Source organism: Maniola jurtina, chromosome 9 (assembly GCF_905333055.1).
Source record: "Maniola jurtina chromosome 9, ilManJurt1.1, whole genome shotgun sequence".
In the NCBI taxonomy this organism is placed as follows: Eukaryota; Metazoa; Arthropoda; class Insecta; order Lepidoptera; family Nymphalidae; genus Maniola; species Maniola jurtina.
The window spans coordinates 1,728,759-1,750,850 of record NC_060037.1 but is presented as its reverse complement, the minus strand read 5'-3'; the positions used below and the strand labels follow the sequence as shown (position 1 = coordinate 1,750,850).

General features: G+C 38.1%; 1 protein-coding gene across 3 annotated transcripts in view; it reads left to right on the top strand.

Annotated features, from left to right (window-relative positions):
• LOC123868397 overlaps window positions 1-22,092 on the top strand; it is a 228,674-nt gene that overhangs the window by 176,311 nt on the left and 30,271 nt on the right. For all 3 annotated transcript variants that reach the window (XM_045910908.1, XM_045910905.1, XM_045910904.1), the window contains exons 8-10: window positions 4,583-4,778; window positions 14,992-15,103; window positions 15,957-16,179. In XM_045910908.1, coding sequence (XP_045766864.1) covers window positions 4,583-4,778; window positions 14,992-15,103; window positions 15,957-16,179 — 531 coding nt within the window. The remainder of the gene's footprint in view (window positions 1-4,582; window positions 4,779-14,991; window positions 15,104-15,956; window positions 16,180-22,092) is intronic.

The following is a 22,092-nucleotide window of genomic DNA, read 5'->3' as shown; positions in this document are numbered from 1 at the left end:
CATATAAATTTGGTGAAGATCTGATGAATATCTTCGGAGATGGAGAACAGAACTCCTCAATAGATAGGAGCAAATTGCTCGCGATCAGTGCAATAGCTTAGTAAACAGTAGGGTTTTAACTGGGCATAGCATATTATAGTACAGTGGGGCCACTAAAAATTGTGAAATAAAAAATTTTCAAAAGAAAAATAAAACCGACTTCAAAAACCACAAACACTAACAAGTGTAAATTAAAAATTTTCAACACCCCCGACAAATCATTTTCAAATAAATAATTATGTATATCTAGGCAACGTCCATCTTGACAGCTTGACATTTGTCAATTGACACTTGAATATTATGAACCTAAGGGTTATCTTACCTTCTTTTATACAAGAAAACTAGAAAATAGCTCATAACTTTTAAACGGCTGAACCAATTTTTTTGGATTATAGCTAAGAACACTCTCGATCAAGCCACCTTTCAAACAAAAAAAAGTAAATTAAAATCGGTTCATTCGTTTAGGCGCTACGATGCCACAGACAGATACACAGATACACAAATACACAGATACACAGACACACATATACACAGATACACAGATACACACGTCAAACTTATAACACCCCTCTTTTTGGGTCGGGGGTTAAAAAGTAAAAAATAACTTTTATTTAGCTACACATGTAATGTACCTAGGTATGAAGTCGGGCGAGCTTCACTCTTGGATTTCTAATTTTGTTTTAATATGCTTGCTCGACTTCATACCTAGGTACATTACATGTGTAGCTAAATAAAAGTTATTTTTTACTTTTTAGTGTTTGTGGTTTTTGAAGTCGGTTTTATTTTTCTTTTGAAAATTTTTATTCGTAAGTAGCGTGGTTAAGAGGCGTGTTTTGCAAAAGTCGTTAACTGCTGCGATGGTCGTAAAGAAAGCAGTAAGGACGCGGGCTTATGAACCGAAAGGAATGTTGAGAGTCAATGCGATATGGCGTGTAATGTCCTTTTTAACCCCCGACCCAAAAAGAGGGGTGTTATAAGTTTGACGTGTGTATCTGTGTGTCTGTGTATCTGTGTATCTGTGTATCTGTGTATCTGTCTGTGGCATCGTAGCGCCTAAACGAATGAACCGATTTTAATTTACTTTTTTTTGTTTGAAAGGTGGCTTGATCGAGAGTGTTCTTAGCTATAATCCAAAAAAATTGGTGCAGCCGTTTAAGAGTTATCAGCTCTTTTCTAGTTTTCTTGTAGAAAAGAAGGTTCCATAACCGTTAGGTTCATAATATTATGTCAATTGACAAAATATGTCAAGCTGTCAAGTTGGACGTTGCCTTGATACATAATTATTTATTTGAAAATGATGTTTTGGAAAACTCAGATACTTTGTCGGGGGTGTTATAAATTTTTAATTTACACTTGTTAAATGGGGTTATCCAATTTTGTTTGCTGCAGTTTTATACCCCGACAAGTACTATACTTAAATAAATATAAGTATGAAATAAACAAGATATACACAGAATTTGTAAAATGAAGGCCTATTTCAACTAGGGTAAGCACTACGCACATCGATGTATAAGGATATGCCATTCCCATATAAATCCGTTTACAAAAATGAGCCTATAAAAAAATAAATATTACGTCATTGAACTCGTCAGTGAATTTGACGCGAGCGTCAACTCTCTATTATTAAAAAGATCAAGGATGGAATGGAGCTGTTTTGTGCAATATTTCGTCAATTTTTTTTTTGCGTTAAAAATATTATTAGTGCAGATATGAGCATGTAATGAATCTAACAAAGAATTTTCACAAATAATATGTAATAATATAAACCATAACCAAAAAAACTTCTGTAGTACGGAACCCTCTATCAATGCGGCAGCTTCGCCGTTGCGGATGCGGAAGCCCGCAAAATCGCTAAAATATAACTACGTCATACGTACGACGTATACATACAAAATACACACATCGTTAAATAGTTAAACACATACATAAACATACATAGTTAAATACATAAAAAATACATATAAGCATGTATACACTCAAACATACATGTATAGTTTTCGCGACTTGCAACATCCGCATCCGCTAACTATCCGCATTGATTATTATTATTGTAGATGCAGATGTGGATGCCCAAATCAATGCGTAACCTTCACAATTGCGGGTGAGGATGCGAATATCGGAAACATCGCTAGTCTACTAGTACAGATATACATACATAGTAAAACAGTTAATTATATACAAACATACATAGTTAAATACTTACAAACATACAATCATAGTTAAATATATTCATGATCATAAGTAGTCTGTCATACGCGAATAAAAAGTTTTACTTCAAAAAAAATAACACGACTCCATTCTTTCTGTATTCCAATTGTACGATATTTTTGCGGCAAATATTTAATCATAGCAAAATTAAAAATATACCCAGCTTATACGTTAAATTAAATGAGAAAACGATATACTTACGAGTGAAATGTTATTCCATCTTTTTTTTGATGGATTTCCGTACGGTTTTTGCAAGATTAGACCGCACATGACGGCATTTTCGACAGTCAAAAACACGTGCGATACGATAAAGCGTGTGCGGCCGACTGATGCGTGATAAAGAGACTTTTGCCAATTCTCTTTAACTTGTGAGCGCATTTTTTTTCTTCTAAGGGCCTATCCATATACATCGATGACTACGCAGTACTTTTATGTCTCTACTAGCTGATGCCCGCGACTTCGTTCGCGTGGATGTAGGTTTTTTAAAATTTCCGTGGAAACTCTTTAATTTTCCGGGATAAAAAGTAGCCTATGTGCTAATCTAGGGTATAATCTATCTCCATTATAAATTTCAGCCAAATCCGTCCAGTAGTTTTTGCGTGAAGGCACACACACACACACACACACACACACACAACACACACGCACGCGCACACACACACAGACACACACACACACACACACACACACACACACACAAACTTTCTCCTTTATAATATTATTCAGTGTGATGGCCTGCAGCCGCTGGTGGCGTGAAACTATATATATTGTCAGAAATGCATACTAATGTCAATCGTAGTGAGGATATTAATAACTGTAGAGCTCGGAACTGCGGCGAGGGACACATTGGGAGTGCGGCCAACTCGAAAGACAGGCGCGGGTGAAATATACGAGTATTGTGCCAATGCACTCCAGATATACCGAAACTTACAATTACATGAATAGTACTATCACAGTATGAGGAAGATCATAGTATCCTTTGTGGGCGTTATATTTACCTACCAAAAATATAACAAAACTCCAAATAGGCTCGTACAATTGTATTTTAAAAGCGAAGACAAATTCATTGACGTGTGTATGTGAAACATACAGACTGTATCATCACTTACCGCCAGGTGAGATTGCAGTCAAGGGCTAACTTGTATCTGAATTTAAAATAAGGAAGCCAAACTTTAATCTTTACTACCAATCTATCACCACAAACTGCGATATCCCTTCTAGGTTAACCCCCTTCCATCGTAGACTGGATCATCACTTACCGCCAGGTGAGATTGCAGTTACGGGCTAACTTGTATCTGAATAAAAAAAAATTGGTTGTCTGTAAAGTCGGTTTACTGACGATAGTTGAACGTGACAACAAAGGCCGATTGTGCTTCTTTGTCGCTCGTTCCACGCTCTCGCTTGCACTTCAAGCCTTACATGGAACGCCTCAGAGCGAGGTAACGCCGCATGAGTCATGTTTTTTCGTGCGTGCAGCCGGCTCTATCGAATTATAAGACGTTGTCACGTCAAAAGGACGCCAAACTTAATCTATATTCTATACCATTAAGCTATCACCAGTTATTATAAAGGAACTACTTAAGTAATTATTAACCACAAAACTACATGTAACGTGGTCTTCCACTCTCCCGGGCGTAATTCGTCACTAAGTTTCGTGGTTATGTGCTATTCGCTCGACGTCACCATTCGTTATAGTGTCGCTTACTACTCCCATAGGATCTTGCTCGTATACCCGCTATGAGCTTAAATTTGTACTCCTGGGCCGTCACTACAATAGTATACTAGTTAGGTTTGTACGAGTAGGACTAGCAGTCCCCAAGCAATAATACCCGCTCGGAATAAGATCTTCGTAGGACTCCGTCTGTGATGGAGTTTGCTGGCGCGCGTGCTGTGCTTGTTTAGAGTGTTTTTTTTTTGTTAAGAGTGGATGGTTTTTGTGTTAGTTGGTGTTTTTTGGTGGTGGAACTGACTGGGAAGCGCTCTAAAGGGGCGCCGCGCGTGTGTCGGCGGGTGCCGGCGCAGACGGAGTCCATACTTGTGTAGATTCAATAACTTGAAAATAACTACAAACTTGACATTGGCTAATCAGAGTAAAGCCAGATTTAAAGAAAAAAAAAAAAACGATCTTCGTACGTTGTGTACGTTTGCCCACAACATCATTATCTTCATCATCATCATGATCAATCTATTGCCGGCCCACTACTGAACACGGATCTCCTCTCAGAATGAAAAGGACTTAGGTTATATTCTGCTAACGCTAGTGCGGATTGGTAGACTAAACACTGTATCTAACTGAAAAACTATAATTTTATTACAACACTCTCCATTGTTTCAGATCCTTATAAAGCCTCGAAAGTGCAATGCAACGAGTCGATAGTGCTGTCCCACTCGCACCCGCACGCTACAATCTCCAGCCCCGGGTTTCCTCGCCCCTACCCGGATGACGTCAGCTGCGTCACTGAGATACGAGCTCCTGCCGCTCATACGATACGACTCCACTTTGAAGAGTTGCTGACTGAGCATGAACCACAGTAAGTATTAGAGAGAGAGCCCGTGAGGGTTAGATCTTCGTTATTTTATAAAAGCTGAGTTTCTATGAGCATTCTAAATACTTAATTTTTAAATAGAAATCAAAAATTGTGGAACCGGCAGAATTCGAACCTACGTCTTTTGGTTTTGCATCCGATGTATTTAAAATTTTAAAAATCCTTGAAGTGTAGGTAAAAAATTATCATAAAAATTCTTAAAAATTTATGTGCATGGTCCCCAACACAGTAGGAACGATCAGCGACGAGTTTGAATCATACTTAGTGGCTTTGGCAGATAACAGGTGTACCTATAAAATCTTTCGCCAATGTTAAAATGTAATTTTCTTAATCTTTTCTTCGGAATAGTAAATCACGTCATGCATAGCAAGACACTTAGTATCATGGCAACCCAAATTTATTAAAGTTTAAGGGTACTAAATCATTTATTGACATGGCAGTTTGATACATAGCGTAAATATGGCCATCCAAACAAAAGTACGTTTAAAAGTGGTTTAAAACATGCAACATATTGCTTTCTCATCTGAACCTCATATTGAAAACTGTTTAAACCTCGATACATTTTTGAGCTTATGAAACTCCAGATATGCATTGAACATAATATCAAAATATGGTAATATATTAAAATGGCTGGTCGTTCTAAATCTTTCATAAGCTTTCAGCGTCGTGCAGCGTCGTAATATTATGCTAATCCGTGCCAGCACGCGTCGCGTGAAAAATATTATTTTGTATACAAGAAACACAAGAAATTACTTGTACAGCTTGTTGTTCAGCAAATATTGCATTTATAATAAGATATTCTTTATTTCTTTGTTCTCGCGTGTTACTGGTAATTGACTCGGCAAAAGCAAACGCAAATCGTCGCACCACGACAGTCAGACTGCGAAAAGTGGCGATGGACATACGATCTCGATTGTAAAGCGGATTTTAATTTAACCTCTATCTATCCGATTTCTGACTGCCAATGTCTTTGCCTCAATGTCTGAAGTCGAAATAGTATCCAGTAGCTCGATTCCGTAAAACCTGCATCAATCATTATCACAATAATTGTTGTTATTGGCTAAGTTTATGCTAATCATACAAAAATGTAACTTTTAAAGGTAGTAAGTAGTTCTGTATATATTCATAATGTTAACGTATGATACAAGCTTCCAAAATGCGGTTACACCTCAACGATTTAAAATCATTCAAAAAAATCTTGAGGTTTTAAAATAACGACTCGAAAACCAGCCATACAAATTACACTAGCGCCTCAATGTTTTTAAGTAAATGCTAAATACAAACACTTTCAGCTAGAACGATCTCACTAATGAAGTAGTTTCGATGCTTAAACAACGAGAACATGAAATATACGAAGCATATTACACTTTGCCACTATTTACATAAAACTCATTATTGTCTGAGAGTGATTTGAGCCGCATTGTATGTAAAATAACAATACATATTCATGGTTTAAAACTCTGATGCGTATCTCGCGTTATAAGGGGGCGGTCGTTTGTTAAATTAATGTGGTATTTTAGGGTCCTGGAGAAAAATAGGGAATCCTTAGTTTCGACCATTCTGTCTGTCCGAATGTCTGTGAATCACAGCCATTTTTTTTTTAACGAAAAATAGCGAGCAGACGATCAGGTGTATCACCTGGTGTTAAATGATTACCAACGCCCATGAACATTTGCAGTACCAGAGGAACCCCCGATGCTTTGCCGGCCTTTCAGGAATTTGTCGGTGCGCCACTTGAATAACCCCATGTTGTAATCTAGGGGGAACACCGCCAATGGGAGTTGATTCCATAGTTTGCATGTGCGTGGAAAAAGGACAGATAGATAGATAGATAGATAGAAACACTTTATTGCACACAAAAACACATGTAAAGGATCACAACACTGAAAGAAGAAAACAGAAAAACAATTGTGTGCAAAGGCGGCCTTATTGCTTGGAGCAATCTCTACCAGGCAACCTTCTTTTACAAGTAAACTATGAGCTGCAAAGTAGGAACACCAAAACTTGTAAAGTTGTAAGTTAGTAGCAGAGTCATAGAAACTTGTTAATGCTCTAAACATATTTAAATTTTGGAAAAAAATATAGAGTCGTCCAGGTACCCCTGAATTTTTTTATTTTGAATACGATACATAATGAAAAGCACGAGACAAAAAAAATTTGTTTAGGGATACCTCGTTAAATAGATAGATATTTTAATTAGGTTTTATAAGCAATTTTGAAAAAAAAACTATGCAGGTAGGTACTTGCCATTTAAGATATAAGATACACGTGTACTTATATCTTAAATGGTTTTTTTTGGAAATCTTATGGATAAGAAATAGCCTTATCATTCCTTTTATCATAAATAATAGTTCAGTTGTACGTTTCTATACGTCTTTATTCATGAAGGGCTTCATATAATACGACTAAGTATATGTTTGATGGACACGATCGTCAAAGAGGAAAAGAGAAAATACTATGTAAGATATAATGATAAATTTCTTTTGTATTATTACTATAACAAGTAGATATCTTAATAGAAATGCTCCGTTATGGTTTTTATAAATGGTCCCGGAGATAAAGACGATCTCATTTGTCTGTCCGTCAAGACGGTCCTTGGGTTTTATTTGAGATAGATTGCTTAGGACGAGCGAGCAAGCCAAGCTCACAGAATTCAAATTAAGTATGGAAATGGAAACATCAGACAAAGTTATGATTGTTTTCCAGGATAAAAAGAAGTCTATGTTATTCTCCAGGCCATCCATTCATAAGGTATACTACGTGAATACATGCTATTGCTGCGTGATTGAACGTCAAAGTCGTGTAAAAAGACATCAATTCAAAGAATTTAAAATTCAAAATTAATCTACCACTGGTTCGGAATGCCGTTACTACCGAAAGGAACCAGCAAGAAACTAGGCGGTTGCTCTTTTCAAGTATTCAATTTACAATAATATGCCATACCTACTGTATACAAGTAGGAACCGTTCGTTTTTCCGGGACAAAAGTAGCCCAAGTCGCTCTCCATATATTTTATTGCTCCCTAGTGATGTGACTAAAGGACGAACCTCTAAAAAAATACACTTTCGCATTTGTAAGGTTAAATAATTCTTAGTTTGCATCCCGAAGAGGAACATTACTTTTTATCCGAGAAAATCAAAGAGTTCACTCAGTATTATTAAAACCAGGCTAAGCAAGAGTCGGACTTGCACACAAAGGGTTCCCTACCATCTAAGCTTATGAGCTTTTTATTTATTTTTTAATTTATATGGCGGCCATTTTGTAATTTTTAAGTACTTATTTGTTGTTATAGCGGCAATAGAAATACATATAAGTACTCTGTGAAAATTCATCAACTCAACACAATATAACAAATCAACTCCCTACCTATTATGGTTCATGAGATACAGCCCGCTGACCAGACGTATGGACAGACAGACGAACAGAAGGACGGGCGGCTGAGCCTTAGTAAAAGGTGCCCGTTGGTACTCTTCGGGTAGGGAACCTTAAAAATGTAAATACACCACCGCAAGACGTCGGGCGAGTTTCCATCCTTATGTCGTCGACATTCCATCTACACGCACGAAAGGTTTTGCGTCATAATTTCTCATACGCATGGCTAAGGTTTGGAATACTCTTCCGCGATCTGTGTTTTCTACCAATTATAATCCAGGTATCTTTACCACAAGAGTGAACAGGCATCTTCAAGGTAAACGCGTCCCATCTTAGACCACATCATCATTTTCTATCAGGTGTGATTGTGGTCAAGTGTTTGCCTACAAGTGTAAATTAAAAATTTATAACACCCCTGACAAGTGAAGGTTACAGTCACTAGAAAAGAGCTAATAACTTTCAAACGGCTGAACCGATTTTCTTGGATTATAGCTAAGAACACTCCCGATCAAGCCACCTTTCAAACAAAAAAAGCTAAATTAAAATCGGTTCATTAGTTTAGGAGCTACGATGCCACAGAATACACAGATACCCACGTCAAACTTATAACACCCCTCTTTAAACAAGTGTAAATTAAAAATTTATAACACCCCCGACAAGTGAAGGTTACAGTAACTAGAAAAGACCGAAAAGAGCTGATAGCTTTCAAACGGCTGAACCGATTTTCTTGGACTATTCCGCGCCTACGATCTAAAGTATGTAAGTTTTCCAAAACATCATTTTCAAATAAATAATTATGTATCAAGGCAACGTCCATCTTGACAGCTTGACATTTGTCAATTGACATAATATTATGAACCTAACGGTTATGTAACCTTCTTTTATACAACAAAACTAGAAAAGAGCTGATAACTCTTAAACGGCTGCACCAATTTTTTTGGATTATAGCTAAGAACACTCTCGATCAAGCCACCTTTCAAACAAAAAAAACTAAATTAAAATCGGTTCATTCGTTTAGGCGCTACGATGCCACAGACAGATACACAGATACACAGATACACAGACACACAGATACACACGTCAAACTTATAACACCCCTCTTTTTGGGTCGGGGGTTAAAAAAAAACATTCGGATGACGTCGTGGGCATCATCTAGTAGCGTATAAGTTAGTTATTCAACTAACAAACTGATCCGTATTTCCGGTCGTGTTCCGATAAAGAGATTTATTACGGCTCTGCATTTGCGGACAAAGCGGATAGTCGTCCATTGTTCACAATGTTGCGATCGGAATCGATTCAGGTCCGTCCGATTGTTCTTATTAATGCGATTAATCGATCTGTGTTAGCGACTCGGTGGTTACGAATTTCCGGGTTAGCGAATTGAGAGAAGTTATTATTAATTCAAATTAATTTCAACTTTCAAACATTCAATAGTTTTTAGGTACCAGTCGGCTTCATCCAACATTTTGCACAATATTCCTCATATTATTTCTACACAATATTCACAAAACAATATTAAGCTATTAGCTGATGCCCGCGACTTCGTCCGCGTGGATTTTGGTTTTTCGAAATCTCGTGGGAACTCTTTGATTTTACGGTATAACAAGTGTAAATTAAAAATTTTCAACACCCCCGACAAATCATTTTCAAATAAATAATTATGTATATCTAGGCAACGTCCATCTTGACAGCTTGACATTTGTCAATTGACACTTGAATATTATGAACCTAAGGGTTATCTAACCTTCTTTTCTACAAGAAAACTAGAAAAGAGCTGATAACTCTTAAACGGCTGAACCAATTTTTTTAGATTATAGCTAAGAACACTCTCGATCAAGCCACCTTTCAAACAAAAAAAACTAAATTAAAATCGGTTCATTCGTTTAGGCGCTACGATGCCACAGACAGATACACAGATACACAGATACACAGATACACAGATACACAGACACACAGATACACAGATACACACGTCAAACTTATAACACCCCTCTTTTTGGGTCGGGGGTTAAAAAGTAGCCTATTTGCTAATTCAAGATATTAGCTATCTCCATTCTAAATCTCAGCCAAATCAGTCTAGTCGTTTTTGCGAGAAAGAGTAACAAACATACACACACATACACACAAACTTTTGCCTTTACAATGTTAAGTGATACGTATAAACTTTCCTCTTGAATCACTCTAGGTATATCTATTGATGAAAACCGTATTAAGGTCCACTTTTAACCCCCGACCCAAAAAGAGGGGTGTCATAAGTTTGACGTGTGTATCTGTGTATCTGTCTGTGGCATCGTAGCTCCTAAAATAATGAACAGATTTTAATGTAGTTTTTTTTGAAAGGTGGCTTGATTTAGAGTGTTCTTAGCTATAGTCCAAGAAAATCAGTTCAGCCGTTTGAAAGTTATCAGCTCTTTTCTTGTTTATGTAATCTTCACTTGTCGGGGTTGTTATAAATTTTTAATTTACACTTGTGTAGCTTAAGAGATCTAAGCGTACAGAGGGACAAACGGTGGGAATAGACTTTGTTTCATACTATGCAGAGAAATGTCAATCCATAAATTAATAGTAGGTATCTGCACAAAATATCTGGCTTTACTTGGCTGCTGTTCCGCCGTTTTTGGCAGTCATTCGGCTTGGCAGGGTCGTCTGCTCGTATCACGTAACTTGTGATAGTCAGCGCAATGTAGGATATAGGGGATTGGGCTACTGGATGAGTTATTGATCATAGATTACAATTTATTGACTTCTAGGTATATGTAACTTATGTAACAGTAGTTACCTAGAAGTAATGTATTACTGTTAGTTTGTAAGAGGAGTCGATCATAAGCCTGCACCGAATAAAGACGTCTACTGCAACGCTGTCGTCCATCATTTATCCCAACCATTTCAGCCCCACGCAGTTTCAGAAACTGCTGAAATACTTCTTTAAAGTCAGTTAGAAACCAAAGAGGTACACGCAAAAACATGAATTAGGTGTATCGCTGAGTACTTACATGGGTTCTATAAAAACTGCCATACCCCTTCCAGGTTAACCCGCTTCCATCTTAGACTGCATCAACATTTATAGGAATTAGGTGAGATTGCAGTCAAGAGCTAACTTGTATCTGAATAAAAAACCAATAAAGTGCGAGTCAGACTCGCGCACTGAGGGTTCCGTACTCGGGCATTTTTTCCGACATTTTGCACAATAAATCAAAAACTATTTACTGTGCATAAATATAAATAAAAATCTGTTTTAGAATGTACAGGTAAAAACTCTTTCATATTATCCCACTTAGTATCTTACTTAATTGTAAATACTAATTAATTATTATTTGTTCATGAACACATTTTAATTATTATTTTGTGATGTAACCACAAATTCACGGTTTTCGGACTTTTCCATTTACTTGTGCTATAATATGACCTACCTACCTGCCAAATTTCATGATTGTAGGTCAACAGGAAGTACCCTAAAGGTTTTCTTGACATACACGACAAACTGACAGATGACGGGCAGACGGATAGACGGACGGACAGACAGACAACAAAGTGATCCTATAAGGGGTCCGTTTTTCCTTTTGAGTTTTGTGTTTCCTAAAAAGCCAGTAGCGCATCCCCATATCAAAGTGGGCATAAAGCTCAATTTGACATAAATCCGCCTCCGTTTGAAACCAATTGTACACAAAGACCAAGAATAGGTATATTGTAGAAATACGAAAAAAGTATTGTGATACGAAAAAATCTTATTGTTATACAAAATACGCTAAAGACGTTTCCTGTACAGACAGGATACACCGTCCATTAGGCATTGGGGTACGAAAAATGGTTGCCATTATACTTTGTAGGCTAAGAGACGGTGGGCGGTTTCTTTTGGAAAATCACTTCCCATCCCATTCCAGCATATCATAATAAATACATAATATACAATATACATATCATAATATACATGCGAAAGTGTGTTAGTTAGTTCTTCAATCACGCCGCAACATAGCAACGGATTGATCTGCTTTTACATCTGGAGAGTGACATATTGCTTTTTATTCCGGAAAATCAAATAGTTCCCTCGGATTTTTGAAAATCTTAATCCACGCGGACGAAGTCATGTGTCTATCTATCAGCTATTGTGTTATAATTAATATTATTTCAGCTAAATATTCACACTCTGGCAAAAGAAAACTATTTCCATCATTTCTCTTTAACTTACGAACTGTACTAATTTCCTATACTATGTATTTGCAACTAGCATATGCCCGCGACTTCGTCCGCGTGGACAATAAACCCCTATTTTACCCCTTAGGGGTTGAATACTCGTTGATAGATCAGTCAGTCAGTCAGTTTTTCCTTTTGTATATTTAGATACACGAAATCTTGCAATTGTCTCTGAGATTATTAGGTACGACAGGGAATCTATACTCGACGAAAAATACTTATCTTTAAAACATGTTTCCGAAACTTTTTTATTTATAGCTTTTTGTCACCTAAACGGTGGAGATTTTTATCACAGACGTTATTTATAGGGGGATAATACTCTCGAACGGTTTTTGAAGAGTTTCGTAGATTGTAGCTACGTGAAAAGATTTGAGACGATGAAGGAAACTTTTTGTACGTAGCTATAAAATAAAGGTTGCTAAAAGGAAAAGAGACGAAATTAAAAAAGAAATTATCAACGAGATAAAGTTAAAAACGAAAGAAACAATTTCAATGCCTTTGTTTGAACTCGGACCTCCCTAGTGCAGTGGTACGCGCTGTGGCTAATAAGGAAGATTCGGTAAGGCAGGTGGTAGGTTCGATCCCCGATAATGCTCGCAATTTCATGAATTTGGGTTTTCCATCAAAATCCGATAGGAACTCTTTGACTTTCCGGGATAAAAAGTAGCCCACGTCCATCTCCGGGATGCAAGTGAAATTCATCATAATCGGTTAAACGGAAAAGGTAACAGACAGGCTCGCATTTATAATATTATTACGGATATAACAACAATGTGATATTTTTTATTCAATTACAAGTTAGCCCTTGACTGCAGTCGCACCTTGTGGTAAGTGATGATACAATCTAAGATGGAAGCGGCCTAACTTGTAAGGAGTATCTGTGGCAGTTTTATTAAAAACATACTCCCTAGCGGTCTCTACACGACATCGTACCGGAAACGCTAAATCGCCGAATCGCATGGCGGCACTACTTTGCCGGTAGGCTGGTAACTAGGCACGACCATAGCCTCCTACTAGACCAGACCAGTCTGCTGATTCGCCAACTCAATGTCTAACACTGAATGATAGCCACCGAGCTCAACTCACAGAAACAATTTAGGATCTGCCGCGAATCAAACCTATGAATAGCCCAGTAACATTCGCATATTAATTCCTGGTCTACCATACTCCCTGGCGAGACAATCAAACCTGACTCATCTGTTCATGTTCGTATTGATATACGTCAAATTGATTTCCACAAAGCATTTCAACGAGGAATCAATATTGCAAGTGGGTCTACATTACGACAACCACACATTAACACAACCGTAGGTTGGCTATTCATTAATACGGATAATTCCTGTTGTGATTTATCTTGTATTTAATACCACAGCTCACAACAGTTAGGGAACTTGTAACAAAATGTCGAGGCTTTGACGTCACTGGCAGGCGTCAAATGTTCCTACATTTGACGCTAGATAGCTTATGGATCGCCTATTTTTAACCCCCGAACCAAAAAGAGGGGTGTTATAAGTTTGACGTGTGTATCTGTGTATTTGTCTGTGTCACCGTAGCTCCTAAACTAATGAACCTTATATATGAATATGAAATTATAATCGGTTCATTAGTTTACGAGCTACGATGCCACAGACAGATACGCAGATACACAGATACACACGTCAAACTTATAACACTCCTCTTTTTGGGTCGGGGGTTAATAAGTACGACCTCTGGTCCCAGCTATGCGGCAGGTATGTAGACCCTAGCCCGCACACAGGTGTGGGAGTGACGGGATATGCCTAGAGCGGTAGAGCCTCGATATTAGCTGGCGATATTGACCCGAGTGACGTAACCATGTCCGTCATACAAAGTCCCAGAGACCCTACACTGGGTAAATTAATTTGACTAATACAACACTGTCAGGAGGTATTGCAAACAAACAATTAACTAACGCTAACACCAAATAAATACACCACCTAATTCTAAGATTAATATTATTTTACTAGATGGTGACCCGCGACTTTGTCCGCGTGGAATTAGGTTTTTTATAAATCCCGTTGGGAACTCTTTGCTTTTCCGGGATGAAAAGTAACCTGTACAGAGTTAGCTCTGTACCGATCAAAATCAGAAAACTGTTGCGCCGTGTTGCAGCAGACAGACAAACAAACAGACGGACAGACACACTTTCGCATTTATATTTTGTTTTTTGTTTTGTTTTTTAAAAAAAAGAATATTAGCCATTTAAATCATGACTAACATTCCTCTTTCCCCTCCAACTAAGCGTAAAGCTTGTGCTATGAGTGGGTACGTCAATAGTGCAACGGCTGGGGTTTGAACCGCCGATCTTTCGGAATTCAGTCCACTCCTATAACCGTTGAGCTATTGAGGCTTCATTATATTTCTATTCATTATATTCATTATATTATTAGTATGGAGTATCGATTCTTGTATTAAACAATCAAGATCCCACAGCGCACTTTACCTTTGACCATTAAAAAGTCAAATACTCGGATCCCCAAAATTTGTCACCCATCCAAACTTGACTGGCTTAAGTCAACTTTCTCATTATAATCGACTAAATATGTTCTGTCACAATAAGGCCACAGTCGTCACGCTCATCGAGAGAGCATTCTATATGAAATCTTTTTGTCCGCAGTTGCAGCTACGATTACCTGGAGATCGTAGAGTCAGGGTTAGACAACATCACGGAGCACGGCACAGAGGAATGGGTGGCGCATGATCATCACACCTATCACGTGGAAAATGAGGTAACTCCTATAATAATCCATACTTAATATAATAAATGCGAAAGTGTGTCTGTATGTCTGTCTGTTTGTAGGCCCATCCGTTTAACCGATTTATGTGAAATTTGATATCGGTTAAGTGGATGGGTCTATAAGAATCCCGTGGGAACACCTTCACCTTCTCTCGCACTAGTAATCTGGTGTAAAGTAAACCTGTGCCGGTTCAACGTCGGGACGTCTCAGTCGCATACGATAACCGGGATCCTGAGACGCCTCATACCTGACGCGGACGGTACCGCTAGGTTTTTAATGGGTAGGTATTTTTAATGGGCAGCATAGCCAGTGAGCCCCACATACCCGCTTTAGCACGGGATGCGTAACTGCATTTTTACCCGTGGAAAAAAACACCTTGGGAACCTAACCTTCCGCGTCCACACCTTATCAGTGCCTATTAAACCAGAAACTTTAGCAGAGAATTTCCCTATAGTAAAACCTATGAAAATATTCGTGTTAGGGACGCCACATATATTTTGGATGTAATGCCAAAGAAAATGTCCGCACGCGTTTTCCGCTACATTTGTCAATGACCCTAGAAAGTTAATGTTGTGAGGAATCGTCACAAATCTGGCTATAATAGTCATGATTTTTTGACCACAATCACAGTTGATGGAAAATGTTGATGTGGGCTAAGATGGGACGCGTTTACCTCGAAGATGCCTAAGTATTCACTTTTGTTTTAATGATACCCGGATTGTAATTGGTAAGAAACACAGATCGCGGAAGAGTATTCCAAACTTTAGCCATGCGTATGAGGATTGAAGACGTAAAAGGTTTCGTGCGTGTGATGGAATCCTAATATACCTTGTCTCGTAAACAGGTCTGGGAAGAACTGGAGACGCTACTCCCGGAATCGGATGCCGTCAGTGCGGGCTGGTCGCGCGACACTCATGCAACCCGCGCGCGACGGCTTTGCGGCGACTGGAGCGGCAAGCTAAAGCTGTTGCGCTACCAGTCGCGTGGCCACGAAATGCGGCTACGCTTCCGCTCCGACCACGCGCGACACTACGCTGGATACCGCGCCAAACTCACACTGACTGACAGTAAGTTAATGTTAAGTGATTACCGCCGCCCGTGAACATTTGTAGTACCAGAGGAACTGCCAAAGCGTTGCCAGCCTTTCAGGAATTTGTTGGCCGGCCCCTTGAATGATCCCATGTTGTAGGTAGTACCAGTGGTAAGAAGGTATGGATTGGTTGTAGTGGCCCTCACCGGGAAAGTAATATTATGTTCAACAATGGATGTCCACAGGCTTAAATGGTGATGATGAAGTATGAAAATTCGTACATACATTGTCCTTCTTCGTTACACTCTTGGTGGAACAGTCGTGGCCATCTGAAGTAACATTAAATGCCAATGTACACCAATTGTGTACACGTGACACGTGCGTAGTGACGTGCGTAAACCCCTAACACACCGGGTTACGCATACGTCCACGCTTTACGCAAGCGGTGTGCCATGTTTCATATAAAGTTCCATACATTACAACGCAATGGGTACGCGCTACGTCTACACTTACGCAATGCTTACGCAGCCTGTGTGAAGGAGCTATAAACTAGTAGGTAGGCCTCTTCTGTCATCGTATCAACTATAGAAGTTAACAACAGTATACCTACCTATTTTTCAATCCCAACTTCACCGGACATCAGTTCCGACTTTTCGAAACTTTCACAAACAAGTACGGAACTCGTGTCCACTTTCCATACAAACAACTAACAACTCTCGCCACTAATAATAGAGTTTCAATTCGCTTGTGACTGTAGTCAACTTGCAAAGTGCAAACTTTGTGTTAGGGCCGTCCCATACTGTAACGACTCTACAGACACTTTGCTTTATTCGATTTGTTGAAAAGAGTCAAACTACGTCACTTACCAACTTATAGTAAGTGACGTTATAATGTGTGGGTCCCAAAAGCTATCTATTATGGCTGCAGTAACGCAAAAATAACAACTGCAACTGTCGTACCTACTCCTAGCACAATCTTTTCGTTTATTTGGAGGAGAAAGAGGGAATAAATTAGTCATAATTAACTGGTACTCTAAACAAGTGTAAATTAAAAATTTATAACACCCCCGACAAGTGAAGGTTACAGTAAAAACTAGAAAAGAGCTGATAACTTTCAAACGGCTGAACCGATTTTCTTGGATTATAGCTAAGAACATTCTCGATGAAGCCACCTTTTAAGCAAAAAAACTAAATTAAAATCGGTTCATTAGTTTAGGAGTTACGATGCCACAGACAGATACACAGATACACACGTCAAACTTATAACACCCCTCTTTTTGAGTCGAGGGTTAAAAAAGACATTTCTAACGAAATCTAATTAATTATTGATCCTTAATCTACCTGTTTTGTGCCAATCGGTCGTTAATTAAAAAAATAAGTAACACGATGTCCGAGTCGCCACAAACTGGCTAGCAGATTTAGCAAAAATGTCAAGCATTCGAATTCGATTTTCTTTTGATCAATGTAACACATCGAATAGTGATTGATTGTCAATTAAGTACACATAGAGAAAAATGTTAGACAAATTAATTATTAAATTTCTAACAAGTAAGTAATATCGATTCACTCGTATTCGTTAAATATATATTTGTACAACCATCGCTCGCTCTACCTTTGAGCGAGCGGCGAGTTGAACAGTAAAATCGATCAACAGATGCAATCGATTGAATCGATTCGATGTTACGCCGTACGGTACGGATGTGGTAAGACCCTGTACGTGGAACTTTCCTACCACAACTAACAGTCATTCGAAAAGGCTTCATTAGTTTCAGTGCTATAATAATTGCTTGCGACCAAGCGTTCAGATTATAACTCTTATTTATCGGATGTTAAAGTTTATAATTGTTTGACAAAGAATTTATGGGATGAAATAATAATTTAACACAATTTTAAGTTTTGTAGAGCAATATTTTTAATTAACTGCAAAAGTTACTTAGAGTTTGAAAATGCAATATCCGTGCGTGTTTAGGTCTAATAAGTTACCTAACTCAGGTAGGTCTGTTATTTACCAAAAACTAGACTCGAAGCATATGACTAAAATAGCAAATACTACTATGACGATGATAGCCTAGTGGTTAAAACGTTGGCCTTATATTCTGAAGGACGGGGGGTTCGATTCCGGGCACGCACCTCCAACTTTTATCAGTAGGTATCTTCTAATCGTAGGACCCAAGTAAAGGTGCATTGCAGTATACCGTACACTTGGCATGATGAAATATATGATGAACTAGCTGACGCCCGCGACTTCGTCCGCGTGGATTTAGGTTTTTCGAAATCCCGTGAAAACCTTTTGGTTTTCCGGGATAAAAAGTAGCCTATGTGCAAATCCAGAGTATAATCTATCTCCATTCTAAATTTCAGCCTAATCCGTCCAGTAGTTTTAGCGTGAAGGAGTAACAAACATACACACACACATACACAGACACACACACACACACACACATACAAACTTTCGCCTTTATAATATTATAGTGTGATATGCACTTATATCGAAATCATATTAGGTAGGACCTTTCAAAATTCGTAAAATTCACGTCCACTGTTAGTTTTAAGTTTGCTAACCATTTTTAACCCCCGACCCAAAAAGAGGGGTGTTATAAGTTTGACGTGTGTATCTGTGTGTCTGTGTATCTGTGTGTCTGTGTATCTGTGTATCTGTGTATCTGTGTATCTGTGTATCTGTCTGTGGCATCGTAGCGCCTAAACGAATGAACCGATTTTAATTTAGTTTTTTTTTGTTTGAAAGGTGGCTTGATCGAGAGTGTTCTTAGCTATAATCTAAAAAAATTGGTTCAGCCGTTTAAGAGTTATCAGCTCTTTTCTAGTTTTCTTGTAGAAAAGAAGGTTAGATAACCGTTCGGTTCATAATATTATGTCAATTGACAAATGTCAAGCTGTCAAGATGGACGTTGCCTAAATACATAATTATTTATTTGAAAATGATGTTTTGGAAAACTCAAATACTTTGGATCGTCGGGGGTGTTATAAATTTTTAATTTACACTTGTAAATTATCGATTTAGATTAAAAAGCACGTCAAATGTTTATGACGGTACATCTATGTATTTCATATAAGCTCTCACACTAAGCGAGCGTTTTGATGTTTAATAAAAAGTTGCTGATTTGATTAGTAGGCACCAACCCTATTCATAGTAGCCACCAACTATTCACACAGATCCGAAGCAAATCGTACAAAGGTACACGAGTTGTCGTCCCGCTTCCTGCGTAGCCAGTTCTTTAGCTCAATATACAAACTCAGAATAGGTGCGGTGGCGTCCACTTCCACACAAAGACTAGAAACTCCCACTGGAGAACTAACTCTATTAATAGATTTGTAGTTCACTTGACACAAGTAACTGGCTTTGAGTTACATGTTAACCTTCTGGCATTTTGCAACTAGAAGAGACAACTTCTACTGATAAGAAATACTGTAGCCAGCAAGAAATATTGTACATTGACCTTTAGAAAGAGATTTCGGCTTCGTAGAGCGTTGTCTCTGTCACTCATACCTATGTGACATTTCCTCGGTCTCAACGACAGAGACATCGCTCTACGAAACCGCTATCTCTTTCCAAAGGTCGATGTACAATATTTCCTGCCGGGTACTGTAAATATAGAAAGGTGTGTTATGTTCTAAGTTACTTTCAACCAAGTAATCCCTTAAGAGGGGTTTATTTATAGTACCTACGCTCCAAACAAAACGACTGTCGTGTCTGACAAAACCCTTCAGGGGAATCAAACCCTATAAGGGTACTTGCCATTGACCTAGAATCATGAAATTTGGCAAGCAGCAATGTTTTATAGCACAAGTAAAGGGAAAATCCGATAACTGTGAATTTAAGGTTACATCACAAAAAAAGAATTATTTCTTGTGCTATGGTACGGAACCCTTTGCAATGACCGGTTTTTAATGTGGCTCAAAATTATAGCACGCTAATTTATATCCGTGACTCGCTTTCAACCGAGGACAAGCAAAACGCTTCACCTCGTTAGCCGCTCCCATTCAACCATTCATCGGATCGTGAGCGAATGAGTCTAAAGAATTTTATCGCGAAATTTTCACCGTGTAGTCCAATTTAGCGCATAGCCCGTTATTACATAACTTCAATAAGTGAACGAATAGTTGTAATTCCACGCTGATATTATGATTGAAAGAATACCTTAAAGTACCTCGAAAAAAAATGGCGGTCTCAAAATAGTTATTCTGTTTGGTGGCATATTATCCTAATTCCTACTAATATTATAAATGCGAAAGTGTGTCTATCTGTCCCTCTGTCTGCTAGGTTACTAGGATTTGTTACTACAGAGATAGCTTACATCCCAGGGAAGGACATTGGCTATTTTTTATCCCGCAAAATATTAATTTTTATCCCGGAAAATTAAAGATTTCCCGCGAGATTTGAGAAAAACTAAACCTTAATTGGGCATTTTCTAGTATTAAATGTGACTTTTTATGACGAAAAAGATCTAAAAGTCACGCCCAAAAGAGTTTTTCTTCAAAATGTTTTGGGCATGTTAGCCATTAGCATTATTAGATCTTGAATTTTCTACCAAGCGTTTTCTCTACGAGTTGATAAGGCCCATTTAAAGAAATCGGTCACGCCTTGCAAAATGGATGTAAGAGGTACTTACGATACTTTCTCTGAGGGGCTGGAGAGCTATTACTGGGAGGGCCCTCCGTTTGTCATATTGTCATATCGCTTTGTGTAATTTGTGTGTGTTTGTGTATTTTATTGGTGCCACTTTCAGTGTTTGATATCGATTCTGAGAAATTGGTCAGGCTCTTTCTTTGAGATAAATTTGGAATACATCTATACTAATATTATAAAGAGGAAACCTTTATATTTTTGTATTTTTGTATGTTTGTATTGAATAGGCTCAAAAACTACTGGACCGATTTCAAAATTTCTTTTACCATTACTTAGAGGGATTCTTCCGAATCCGTATAGGCTATATTTTATCCCGGAAAATGGAAAAAATAAATGTCCACCCGTGCAAAGCCGGGGCGGGTCGCTAGTATTTTATAAAGAATACCTACTGAAGATGTCCGTGACTTCATCCGCGTGGATTTAGGTTTTTAAAAAATCCCGTGGGAACTCTTTGATTTCCCGGGATTAAAAGTTACCTATATCAATTTTCGGGATTCGAGCTATCACTGAATCAAATTTCATACAAATCGTTTGAACGAACAATTATGAATCTCGTAGGAAATCTTTGATTTCCGGGATAAAAAGTACCTATGTCCTTCCCCTGGATGTTAACTAACTATGTACGAAATTTTATCAAAATCGGTTAAACTGTTGGGCCGTGAAAATCTAGCAAACAGACAGATATACTTTCGCATTTATAATATTATTAGCGACCCGCCCCGGCTTCGCACGGGTGGACATTTATTTTTTCTATTTTCCGGGATAAAATATAGCCTATACGGATTCGGAAGAATCCCTCTAAGTAATGGTAAAAGAAATTTTGAAATCGGTCACGTAGTTTTTGAGCCTATTCAATACAAACATATAAAAATACAAAGGTTTCCTCTTTATAATATTAGTATAGAAGTATGGAGTATTCGGATTAAATAGAGGTAAAGTTTGTAAGTTAGGACACAAAAAGTAATCTCCGAAACTAATGATTCGATTCTGATTTTTTTTTAATTATAGATAGCTACATTATATCCCTGAGCGCTATAGATAGACAGAAAGAGAGACAGACGGACGGACGGATGGACAGCGGAGGCTTAGTAATAGGCTCCCGTTTGCAACCTTCGGGTACGGAACTCTAAAAAAGTATAGTTTAGATTTAGAGTAAAAAATACCGTTCATGAAAAATATAATCCTGAAATATTTATCGAGTTTGAGTAGATACTCTACTTTCAAGTTTTATGCAAGTCAAGAAAGTTATTAGTTTCCCGATATTGCATTCGTATTGCGGGGCAAGATAAATACAAACCAGAAG